Source organism: Ochotona curzoniae, unplaced genomic scaffold, assembly GCF_017591425.1.
Source record: "Ochotona curzoniae isolate NIBS_2020 unplaced genomic scaffold, NIBS_Ocur_1.0 scaffold_4505, whole genome shotgun sequence".
NCBI classification, from domain to species: Eukaryota; Metazoa; Chordata; class Mammalia; order Lagomorpha; family Ochotonidae; genus Ochotona; species Ochotona curzoniae.
This window is the reverse complement of record NW_024467118.1, coordinates 7,035,909-7,047,500: the sequence shown is the minus strand read 5'-3', so window position 1 is coordinate 7,047,500 and position 11,592 is coordinate 7,035,909. Positions and strand designations below refer to the sequence as shown.

General features: G+C 38.9%; 1 protein-coding gene across 6 annotated transcripts in view; it reads right to left on the bottom strand.

Moving 5' to 3' along the window:
• The window catches only part of CPEB2 (cytoplasmic polyadenylation element binding protein 2), a 59,077-nt gene that overhangs the window by 3,642 nt on the left and 43,843 nt on the right, over window positions 1-11,592 (bottom strand). For all 6 annotated transcript variants that reach the window (XM_040966167.1, XM_040966169.1, XM_040966165.1 and 3 more), the window contains 5 exons: window positions 10,354-10,443; window positions 6,572-6,690; window positions 6,173-6,287; window positions 3,986-4,167; window positions 1-374 (listed from right to left, as the gene is read on the bottom strand). The exon at window positions 1-374 is cut by the window's left edge and continues 3,642 nt beyond it. In XM_040966167.1, coding sequence (XP_040822101.1) covers window positions 147-374; window positions 3,986-4,167; window positions 6,173-6,287; window positions 6,572-6,690; window positions 10,354-10,443 — 734 coding nt within the window. In that variant the 3' untranslated portion in view covers window positions 1-146. The remainder of the gene's footprint in view (window positions 375-3,985; window positions 4,168-6,172; window positions 6,288-6,571; window positions 6,691-10,353; window positions 10,444-11,592) is intronic.

The window sequence follows — 11,592 nt, the reverse complement described above, 5'->3', positions numbered from 1 at the left end:
GTGTTTTGGCTGCTGATAAGATGCATGTATCGATAGCTGGGGTGAAAGCAGAAGGATGCACTTACTTCTGCATGTCAGTATCTTCAGACACAGTAAGCCACATGCACCCTTCCCTCCCTTGTTAAACAGAGGCCAGTGTGCTCTCCTTAGTTCCAGCGGAAGTGGATCTGACGTGGGCGATCAGCACCTTCCTTCACCAATGGCTTATGGAACTCACGTCCTGCACGAGAGTGGATATTTGCCCAACAAAACTCACAGTAATACTGCAGGCAAGTGACATTGGCACAAAAGAACGGAGCAAATTTTCCACCACACCGTGCGCCCTGGCATTCATCACACATCTGGTCATCTAGCACATATGGCTTTACCTCCACCTAGAAAGAAGAAAAAAAAATGCCTCATAAGGGTCTGCATCAGAGAGCAAATCTATGAATGATTTCACAAGTTCATACAGTATTCCAGAGAAAAGAACCAGCATTAAAAAGTGGCAAAATAGGAAGCTTTTCAGAGAGGCATCTTTCCCATCCATACAAATTTTAAAAAAGATCAGATGCATGTATTTGGTATAACAGTTAAAACGCTGCTTGGGATGCTCGCATCGGTTCTTGGAGTCCTGGCTCCACTGCTGGGTCTATCTAGATCTAATCAATTTTGCGGGTTTTTTTTTTTTAACTGCATATTTATTTATTTGAAAGGCAGAGGAACTGAGAGAAAACTCATCTGCTGGTTCACTCCTTACTCACCTCACCACATCTGGGGATAGGCAAGCTAGAACTAGGAACTGGGTCTTCAATCCAAGTCTCTTGTGTGAGTGAGAAGGAAGTTCAGAATTTCCAGAGTCAGAAAATACTTGTTTAAATAGATTAGCATTTCACACCTTTCATCCATTATTGCAACTCCAGTTGTGGCATAGAGATCATTGTTAAGGCATCTTTGTCTCCTGCAGATCAGAGCTGCGCCTGACTGGTAAACAACTGCACAAACAAACCAGAACTGCAGACAGTCTCTTTAAGGGTGTATGTGAATGTGCTAGATACAAGGTAAAACTACACTGTGAAAGAACAACTCAGCAGAAGATGGCAGCCATCACCCACCTCCACTTGCACAGGTGTAACGGAGTCTATCTCGGAGCAGGGGGATTATACTGTGCGTAAGACAGCTCTTGGCACATACTGAATATTCTGAAAATTATAGGTGACCACTCTCATGTTGTGATGATCTCGTAATAACTTATTTACTAGGAAGATTTACTATTTATTTGAAAGGCAGAGTTACAGGAACAGAGGGAAATGAGATCTTTCAATCACTCGCTTACTGTCTAAATAGCTTCAACTTCGAGGGCTGTGCCATCCTGAGGCCAGAAGCCCACAGCTGCTTCCAGGTTTCCGATGTGGCAGCAGGAGCACAAGCACTTGGGCCCTGCTGCTTTCCCTAGGACATTAGCAGAGAATTGGACTGGAAGTGGAATAGCTGGGACTGCAAGTGGCACCCATATGGGATGCGGCCATTGTAGGTCGCGGTTTAGCTTGCTATGCCACAACACAAGCCTTGTGATAACTTCTTGATTAGAAGGTGGTGGCCGAACAGTGCCACTATAACAGTGCAATTGTTCTTTACTTAAGACAAAAAAATTAATGCACTAAAGCACTAGAAGTTGAGATTAAGTAGAATTTTCTTGGGGTAAAAAATACTGATCCAATAAGTTGTATCAGGAATGCAATCTACACAGGGATGCATGTGTATAGAAAATGAGCAAACCAGGACATTCTTCGCAGTGTTATTTGCAAGAATAAAACTAGTCTGAAGCCACCAAAACCTGATGAAAATGTATCTAAGACAATTATTTGATAGAAAAATAATAGCTACATTATTGTTCATATTTGTGTTCTATTATTTAGGGTTAGGAAAATCATTTTGTGTAGTGAGCATGTTTCTTGAATTGATAGTTTTTTTTTTTTTTGATTTGAGAATTTTTGCTTGGCAGGTAAGAATTCTTTTTTTTAACAGAAATTAACTTTCATTTACTTCTCAATAGTTTAAATCACTGATGGGTACAACACCACATGGATTTTGTGTCCAGTGGTCTCTGCAGGAAGGTTGTTTTGTAGTTTGGCACAAACCATGCCATGTTTCCACAAACACAAGTTTTCTTTCCCCAGCTTACTCCAGTTTTGTTGTTCAGGCCATGGAGGCACTGTGCTGGTTTTCGTGTTGTGTACATGAGCACTCCTGACTCTGAACAGAACTGTTTTATCTCAAGCACAAACACCTTGGATTTAAGGAGTGCTGTGTGCTCTCTGGTTCCAGGGGCCCCTCTCACAGCGAGCAGAGACAGCCCTGGACCACAGCCTGCCAGACGACGGCCTTTCAGAATTCCTGTTCCCACAGGTTCTCCACAGACTCCAAGATGGTGGAAAGAGTCACTTACAGATTTTTGCTTTGTTTACCAACAGTAACTGAGTTGCAAGACAAACTTGAACACAAACTAGAAAGTTTTTAGCTTAATCTCTCAATTTTTCCTTTATCACCTCTATGTTTTATCTTCCATGTTTGATTTTTGATTATCTTCACTACAATGATAATCAAGGAATAATATCTCTCCTTCAGTATGTGTACTAGCAGGAGGCTGAGTGGGAAGCAGGCACTCTGAGTCCGCTTGCGGATGCCCCAAGTGGTAATTTAACTAAATGTCTGCCGTGAGGCTCACTAGACCGTAAACTTCATGCGCTCTGCTGTGCTGCCAGCACAATGACAACGGAATCTTGGCATGTGGGACCCAAGTGTCAGGATTTTTGTAAATTACCAGGAGACTAACATACAGCTAAGGCTGAAAGCCACAAGAATAGAGGATTTGTAGGTGCAAATCACTTTAAAAAGTCTATGCACGCATGTCTGACGCACAGCTCCTATTCTTAAGACACATTTTGGCGGGGAGGAGGTAATGGGGCATTATTTTATGTAGCAGTGAAATAAAAACATCCTCCTATATTGATGAGCTGAATCTAAACTGTACTTATTTTTTGGTAACTGCAACGGTTTGGTGATTACACTGATTACTTCCACTGTCCATCAGCATTAATTACTATTCACTAATCAGTGTTAATTATGCAGCTTTCCTGAAATGAAGGAACAAGGAAGAGGCTTTGAGAAATTGCCACACTGGGAAAGCAAGAAGCAGCTCAAATTATATCTATTAATTTGGGTAAGAAAAATCACTGATCCCATATTTTCAGTATATCTCAACTAGACTGGAAATTTTCAAAATGATTATCCCGGAGTACTGCTTAAATCTGTATTGTAACCGCTCACAGACTTTACCATAAAACAGATTTGTTAATGGACACATGACTTTTGCTTCCTTTCCCCTCGCAGATGGTAATTAGTACTCAAAACTTCTCCACTGGGTGGCTTTCAGTTTTCACTGTTAGGACTTGCTAGAAGTTCTCATTAGACGACCTAGCACCATGACTGAGGAGCCAATGCTTCAGCTCACGAGAACTACTTCAATATACAGTGTTGTTATTTTTACATTTTATGACAAATGAAAACTAAAAATAGCACTTACTGTATACTAAGTCATTCTAAGTGCTTGTACATATCTGAATTCATTAATCCTAAAAGTAAATGACACAAACATTGTTTTTCATTTTGTAAGTGAAGAAAAGCAGCATGGTGTAGGCCAATTTGCTCAGAATTACAGGGCAAACAGGAGATATGGAATTCGATCCCAGACAGTAGGACTCCACAGTGCAAGCTCAGAAAACAAGCTCTGTGCCAAGGTTAGGAGAGTTGAGTTTATGACAGACACAAACGACATTTATGCTTTTTGTTACACTTAAAGAATGTTCAAAGACTTCATTTTTTAAGAGTATTGATATAACATCTTTTAACTCAAAGAGTTAAAATAGTATAAAAATACTCAGCATTTTAACTGTATTATTAGCTTCTTATTGTTGCATACGTGATTTCCCAGTACACAACTTACACGTTTATCAATATCCCCATGCTGAAGCTGAACAAATCGAGCACTAATGGCAGCGATGTAGCTCTGCTGATTGGAGAAAGCAACTCGTCCAGCACCTTTTGGGTATTTCAGCTCAGGATCCGTATCAATTCCTGCATAACAAACTCCACCATACAGCCGGTCCATGATCATAGCAAGCTCCACTTGAAAAGGAAAGGATGTGCACATCAAACACAAGGAGAGCGTTTTAAGCACACTTCATACTTCTTTCCAAAGCCAGTTTTTCCCACTGATACCCAACCACTCTCACAGAAGGACATAGCTCTTCAATTCTCCCTGTCCCACTGCTTTTCTCCCCATACTCTAGCACTTTAAAAAATTCCCATAGCCCTATTTCTTAACTACTAATTCAAAATTTTCAACAAATTTTTTCCCTGTATTCTCAATTCCTCTTCTTCCACTATCTTTTATAAACAGACTATCCTCAACTCCATATTAATTGTTCATATTAAAATGTGAGTCACGTTTCCTACTGCCAAGTTCCACCACTCAGCTATCTACAAGCACTGTTTAGTTCAGTCACTGATAACTTCTTGTTAGTTCCTCTCCAACTCTTCATTTCTCATTGTCATTCTACCTTAAGTTTCAGCCCTTGTGCCTCTGCCTATATCCAGGCATTGGTAACTTTACACCATGTCATGACTATACAAACTACTCACATGTTTCAAGTGCTCACATTCAAATTTCTAGCCTGGAATTCTCTCCTGGGTTCCAGACTCACACATACAGCTGTCTCCGTGTGTAACTGCCACTGATATTTAACAAGAAACTAGAACAGTGTCTTTAAAGTAGAATATACACAAAAGCATCTCTATGCTATTATTGCTCCAGCGAGTTTTGTCCGCCTTCCTGGTATTTAGCAAGAAGGATCCTGCTGTCAGGTCAAGATCCTTTGCTTCATCTTTTGTTTTCAGTTTCCTCTCTGTAACATGCAATCCTATGAGCTTGATTTTTATAACACACCTAGAATCTGATCTACTTACCATTACTAACATTTTGACTCATCACAATAGCCTTGTTTCTGCTTTGGACTCTTCTTTCCCACTTACTTTTTTAAAAGGGGCAGCAGGAATGATTTCCTTCAACCTACACTTTTCTGCATGTCAGCTTTTGCATTTACCTCGTAAGTATCTGTGACATCTCCTTCAGCTAGCTGTTTTCCCACTGCAAATACCACGCTGGTGTGCCTCCTGGACTGTAGTAACAGGCTCCCCTATGATCATGTTCTCTGCCTGAAAACTCACGGTGTTCCTGTGCTATGAGTACAGTGCTTTTTCTTAATGTCTTCTTGAATTTTTCTCTCCTCATTCTCTTTGCTTCTTTCAGTCCCTCTAAGAAATCCTGGTCTCATCCTCTCAAGACTTTTGAATACATCACAGTTTTAAATGCACTCTGCACAACCCTACCAGATCACTCTGATGCCTTCATGTCAACCTTTCTGTTAGCTCAAATGCAAGTATTTAAGTAACACGCTATTTCTGATTCCCTTGTGATATGTTCCTTTACTCCCTAGAGCTTTCACAGCAACTATCATTTATGTTAAACAATTAATACATGTGAACAAGTCTTTAACACATATCTCTCAGGTTCGAAGACGATGTTCTGTGATGCAAATCACCACCATCCTTCACATGGTGCACAACACGCTCACTAGGATCTACAGCTACAATTACACCATTACACATCATCTTTCAATAGATTTCTGGTTGCTGGCTCCTGCCTATCAATAAATATTTGAAATTCTTCTGTGGCTAATAATCGAGAAAAAAGAAAAAAAAATGCATTTTAAGATCTTAGAATCAGCCCACGTAAAATAGAACCCAAATCCTTACATCTTAAAAATGAGTTACAGTCCCAGAGTCAGAAGTATTATTTGAGTAGATTCTCCTGCTTGGGAATCAGTTATTAATATGGATAAATGAGTTTCTAACTCCTGAGCTACATGAGCATTTCATATGGCTGGGGTGTGGAATGGGAGTGGTCACAGAATTTGTTTCAGATTCTGTAGTCAACAGAACTGAAGCATGAGGAACTGCCCATGCCCAATTTACAGTGTTACACATACAGCTGTTGCCCAAAAGTTACTCAATTGACTTATTCACATTTCAATTTCTATTACTGAACCAAATTTGCTAACATTTTACTTACCGGCTCTTAATGGCCTGGGAACACCTCCAACAAAAATTGTTTTTCGGGGATCCAAAGGCTGAGACCCATCCATCACAAAATCACTATCGCTCAAATTCCAAGGACGAATCTGAACCTATGGAGAAAGTTGTGTTTGGTCTTTTATACTCTGGATAGCTCACAAAGCTTTCCACCACTTTACAATGATCCTTCTACTGTTAAAAAATGTGTACACCTCAATTTGGAAATATATCACTGGTATAATTTTTTATCCAGATCCCATAAAATCATCTGGATATTTTAAAAACTGATATTAACACAAGAGTTCGAGTATTTTTTATTTAAATAATTCACAGTCATTTCAAAACAGTTTTTGGGAAGCTTGTACTTGTATTCCGTAATTTATGTGTACCAACTTACTGGCTTGTCCTTGATGGTAGGGCTGGAAACACACAGGTAGAGCTTTCCATCTTCTTCGATGCAGGCATCAATTAGTGCCTGAACTGAGCTCTCCTCTTGAAAGAGAAGGAATGCATAGCCTGCAAGAACCATTAAAATGAGGCAATCACCAACTGAGTGAATTTACCCAAAATGCCAGTTTGCTTAAACATAGATATATTTTCTAAATTTCCGCAGCAGCTGAGTTAGTCTGGTCTCAGGTGGAACCAGGAGCCAAGACACCAACTCAGGTATCCAAGGCAGGAAACAAGAACCTACTGCTTGAGCCTACACGGCTGCCTCCCAGGGCCTGCATCAGCAGCCAATCAGCAGCCAGCTGGTCAGGAGCCGGAGGCACAATCCTTCAGCGTGGAGGCGCTCATCTGAGCCTCTAGGCTAAATGCTCACTTTCAGAAAGACCAAACAAGACTAGAAACTTTATCTTCTACAAGAGAACAAAACATACCAAAACAGACACTCCAGCAACATCAGGACACACTGAACTAACAGAATGATGGACTTATGGCTCCTTATGAAGGAGTATACTATTGTAATGATATGGGGGAAATCAGTTGGGGCGGGGAGAGCACTCAGGGAGGGGGTAGGGGAAATCCCAGAGCCTATGGAACTATATCATAAAATTTTAAAAATAAAATAGAAAAAACATAAACTCCCAACTATTTGGTGCAAGGTTGACTCTGAGGCCTTACCCTCTCCATATCTGAGTTCCAAAAGCAGAGCCTATCCCAGGGAGTTTGGAATGGAACATGTACACAGGACCAGGGCAGAGCGTCTAGCTGAAGGCTCAGTTGGGGCGAGAAGCAGCACATTTCCCCATTGCTTGGAGATGACACCTTTAGAAAACGGTCGCCTAACAGTCAATACCCACTCTGACGCCTTCTGTTTAGACGAAGTCTATTCTGTCCGCAGGATGCGTTAATTTGCTTTGGTAATATTTATTTATTTTTATTGAAAGACAGATTTACAGAGAGAAGGAGAGACAGAGAGAAAGATCCTCTGTCCACTGGTTCACTCCCCCAAGTGGCCACAATGGCCGATGATCCAAAATCAGGAGCCAGGAGCCTCCTCGGGGTCTCCTACACAGGGTCCTCTCCTGTTTTGCCAGGCCACAAACTGGGAGTTGGAAAGGAAGTGGATCACCTGGGAGATGAACCAGTGCCCATATGAGATACTGGTGCTTGCAAGGCAAGAATTTAGCCACCAGGCTACTGGGCTGGGCCCCATGATTTTTTTTTTTTAATTAACAATTAATAGTTGCTTGCTCACAGGAAAAGAAGGAAGAGCATATTTCCTAGTTGTACAGGACTCTAAACTGGAAACTGGGTTCAAGTCTAAACATCATCTCCAAACTCCATGTACCCAAGTATGCACTTGCTCCCTAGTGTATTTTAGAGCTTGTATAACCGTAAAGGCATACATAGGAACCTTCCTCTACACACCTGCTGAAGGTATTAACATACTTGGAGACGGCATGAGAAATGCTGAGACTGACTGACTCAGGTTTCATATTATTCAGGCAACTACTTGGCTTGAACCTAACTTTAATCATTTATTCTTTCTTAGCACCTAGCTTTTTTCCCTCTGTGAAATAGGAAAAAGTGTTTCAAATTCAGTCAAATGAAATAGAACTATAAGTATCCTCAAAACATCACATTTTGATAACAATTAAATGCAAAATAAATGTAGAGTATGGCAATCTAGTTCCAGTATGAAACTGCTATCAAGTACACCATGCAGGTCTGTCCCAAGAGCACTGGAAGAGCCAGGTCACATTCCACATAGAATCCAAAAACCGCAGCTTAATGGCATTGATGCTACAAAGGACTCATGTGGATCAAAAGCATTTTGTTCTATTAATATCAAGATTAAAAAGAAACTTGATTGCAGAAAAAAATCTAATGTTATAAAACAAAACATGTATAAATACAAACTTCCAAAGGTAAGATTACTGAAGATTAAGATATCTTAGAATTTCACTTACTAAAAATTCTAAGTATGCTTGAAAATATGAAATGTTTTCTTTGAGGCTTTAATCTTGATAAAAAAAAAACTAAGGATATGAACAGAACTATTTTGTAATATTCAAGAGGCTATAAGATCAATTTGATAAAACAGTAATTTAAATTGCTTTTAATGCTTATTTTTTTCCTAATACTGCTTAGTGTTCAAGCACACTAAATTTAATCTTGATTGATTTTATTATGAAGAAATAAATGTAACAACAAAAGTTAATAAAGCAACATGGTGCATAAATTATAACCTAGCTAACACAAGCTTTTAGCTATAAAAACATTCCTACCCAAAACACAGCATATAATAGAGTCTTTATTCATTGCGAAGGAAGCAGAGGTGCACACGTGGCTCAGCAGCTCCAGGCTCCTTTACCTAAAGGGCAACTTCACCGGCTGAGAGGTAACCACACCAATGACTTTGAAAGCATAGAAAAGACCAAAATATTTGAGAGAACAAGGTTTGGAAATGGCTACAATTACAATGCACCAAAAATCTACGACTTTTCATATAATTTGCTTTTTCAATCTAAGAAGGTAAACAAAGACCTCAAAAATTATAATGACAATGATGGCGACAATTACATTGTTTTAACCAGATTACCAGGATTAGAATAAACTATCTCCTTACATGAAGACATTGTTCATTTAAGACACGGATTTGTCTTTCCCAAGTCAATTCTGATTTCTTTCTGAATTACAGCTCAATTACAGCTATCCCCGAGTATACATGGAGGATTGCTTCCTTAACCCTTTGTCGATACCGAATTTATAGCATTCAAGTCTCAAATGTCAAATCATGGAATACTTGCATATAAAAAAATGCATATGGTCCTGCATACTTTGTCTTCAGATTATGTTTAGTACCTAATAAAATACGCTATATATAAATAACTGCTGTAGTGTGTGGCTCAGAAAAAAGACAAGAAAAAAAACTGGATATAAATTTTTGGTGTAGTTTTTTCTTGAATATTTTCAAGCTGAAGTTAGTTGAATCTGCAAATACAGAACCCAGGGACACTGAGGGATGACTGTGTATTTCAATTCCTGCTTCAAACTGTGCTCAACTTCTTATCTGCCCAAAACACTCAGTTCTTTACTGATTCAACATAAAATATCTCAGTGAAAATTTTTCTCCAACCTACTTAGCAATTTCTCTATCGTAAAGTATTTATTTTGCATACAGGAATAATGTTCTGTGGGTCATTTTCTATCTAATAATTACTAATCTTATAAGAATACAAATATTCAAAAGTAACTAAAGACAGTTAACACTAATAATGTGTCCCTTCAGTTGGTGAAGCTGCCTTTCAGGTAGAGCAGTCTTTCAGGGGCGTGTCCTTTCCCCAGAAGCTGGCCTCGATCCCGTCCCGTGACTGGTGGTCCTCATCTCACTGTGCCGATGGACACACTTTCAGATGTCCATATTGAAGTTACTTAGCATGATGTTTTAGAGAAAATACACACGGATTTGCTAATCATTATCAAATTAAGAAAATAAAAATGTAGCAAGTCTCAGACACGGTTTTTAAAATAAAACAGGCTAATTCTCAAGACCTTTCTGTATCAGTCGTCATCCCAAGCAACTGACTCTTACAGAATACTCCATTAACTCCTAAACACAGATGTGCCCACAGTCACTCTAACATAACATACAAAATAAGCGATTCATATTATTTGTTTTGCTTGCATATAACTGATTCCCTAGAAAACATTAACAATAAAAAAATTTACCTTTTGGTGGAAAATAGGACTTGCTTTCTGCTTTATGAGGCCAATCGACTACCAAAGGGCCGAATCTTCGGAAGCTAGCAGTTATTTCATCTTAAGAAAGGAAAACAATATGCATAGATATTATCAATGGTACATTCTAAGAAATAATCTATTTTTAAGTTACTATTTACACTTAATATTTATGTAAGGACCAAATACTTTGTGTAAATTAGAAGACAGTAACTGGGAATATCTATTATCTTTATTAAATACTGCAAAACATTTAACATAAATTCATTTTTAAAAACAGCACAATAGCAAAAATAATCCATTCAGTAAAAATTTAAAATTTGTATTCAATGTCAAGTGGGTAGTCATGGCTTTCTAGTGCACAAATACACGAACAGAACTGGCCTGAATAAAACATCAACTTGTACTAGGTGATAAAGCAGACCTGCTTCACAAGTGAGATCGTATTTACAGGAAAGAACGTCTGCTGAAGCGTTAACACAGCTACAAGCTGACGGAAAAATAAGGTTTGAGGTATGTTAGGTTGCTCACTGAAATCCATGTAAGTGAACTCCAATGATATGCTCTAAGTTAGAGAAACCTTATTATACTGAGCAATACTTTGTAGTAACTTTGTAGATACCTGAACCGTATCTGAAAAATTTCTTAAACATCTCAATATAATTTCTGTTAGTTGGGAGAAAGTGTTATACTTCCTTTAACCTCACAAACATAATTTTAATTATTTTTATTCTAATCTGAAGTCCTTTTCCATTGTTACTGCTACATGATAAATTTTCAGACTTTTAAAAAAACTTTCAATTTCTTTACATCATGTTTCAATTTGTCTTTTGGGCTTTATAGCCTCCTTCTCATCTTTTTCCAAGATCTGTTTGGAAGATGTACGGACGGAGAGCAAGAGAGACAGAGAGGGAGAGAAATCTGGTCTCCATGAGGACGGTGGGGGCCCAAGCACTCAGGCCATCTTCTGAGACTTTTCCCAGGCCATTAGCAGGGAGCTGGAATAGAAATGGAGCAGCCAGAACACAAGTTGGTCCCGTATGGGATGCCGAGGTAGCCGGCAGTGGCATTACCTGCACATCTCCCACCCATTTCTCAAGGCAGCTTTGCTTTTTTCCTGTAAGATGTTAAACTTTCCTTGAGTGCGTGTGTGTTTGTGCGTTTAATGTGACCATACAAAAAGTTTGAAATCTCGTACATATTTAAATATGTTAGAAAAATAAGTGACAT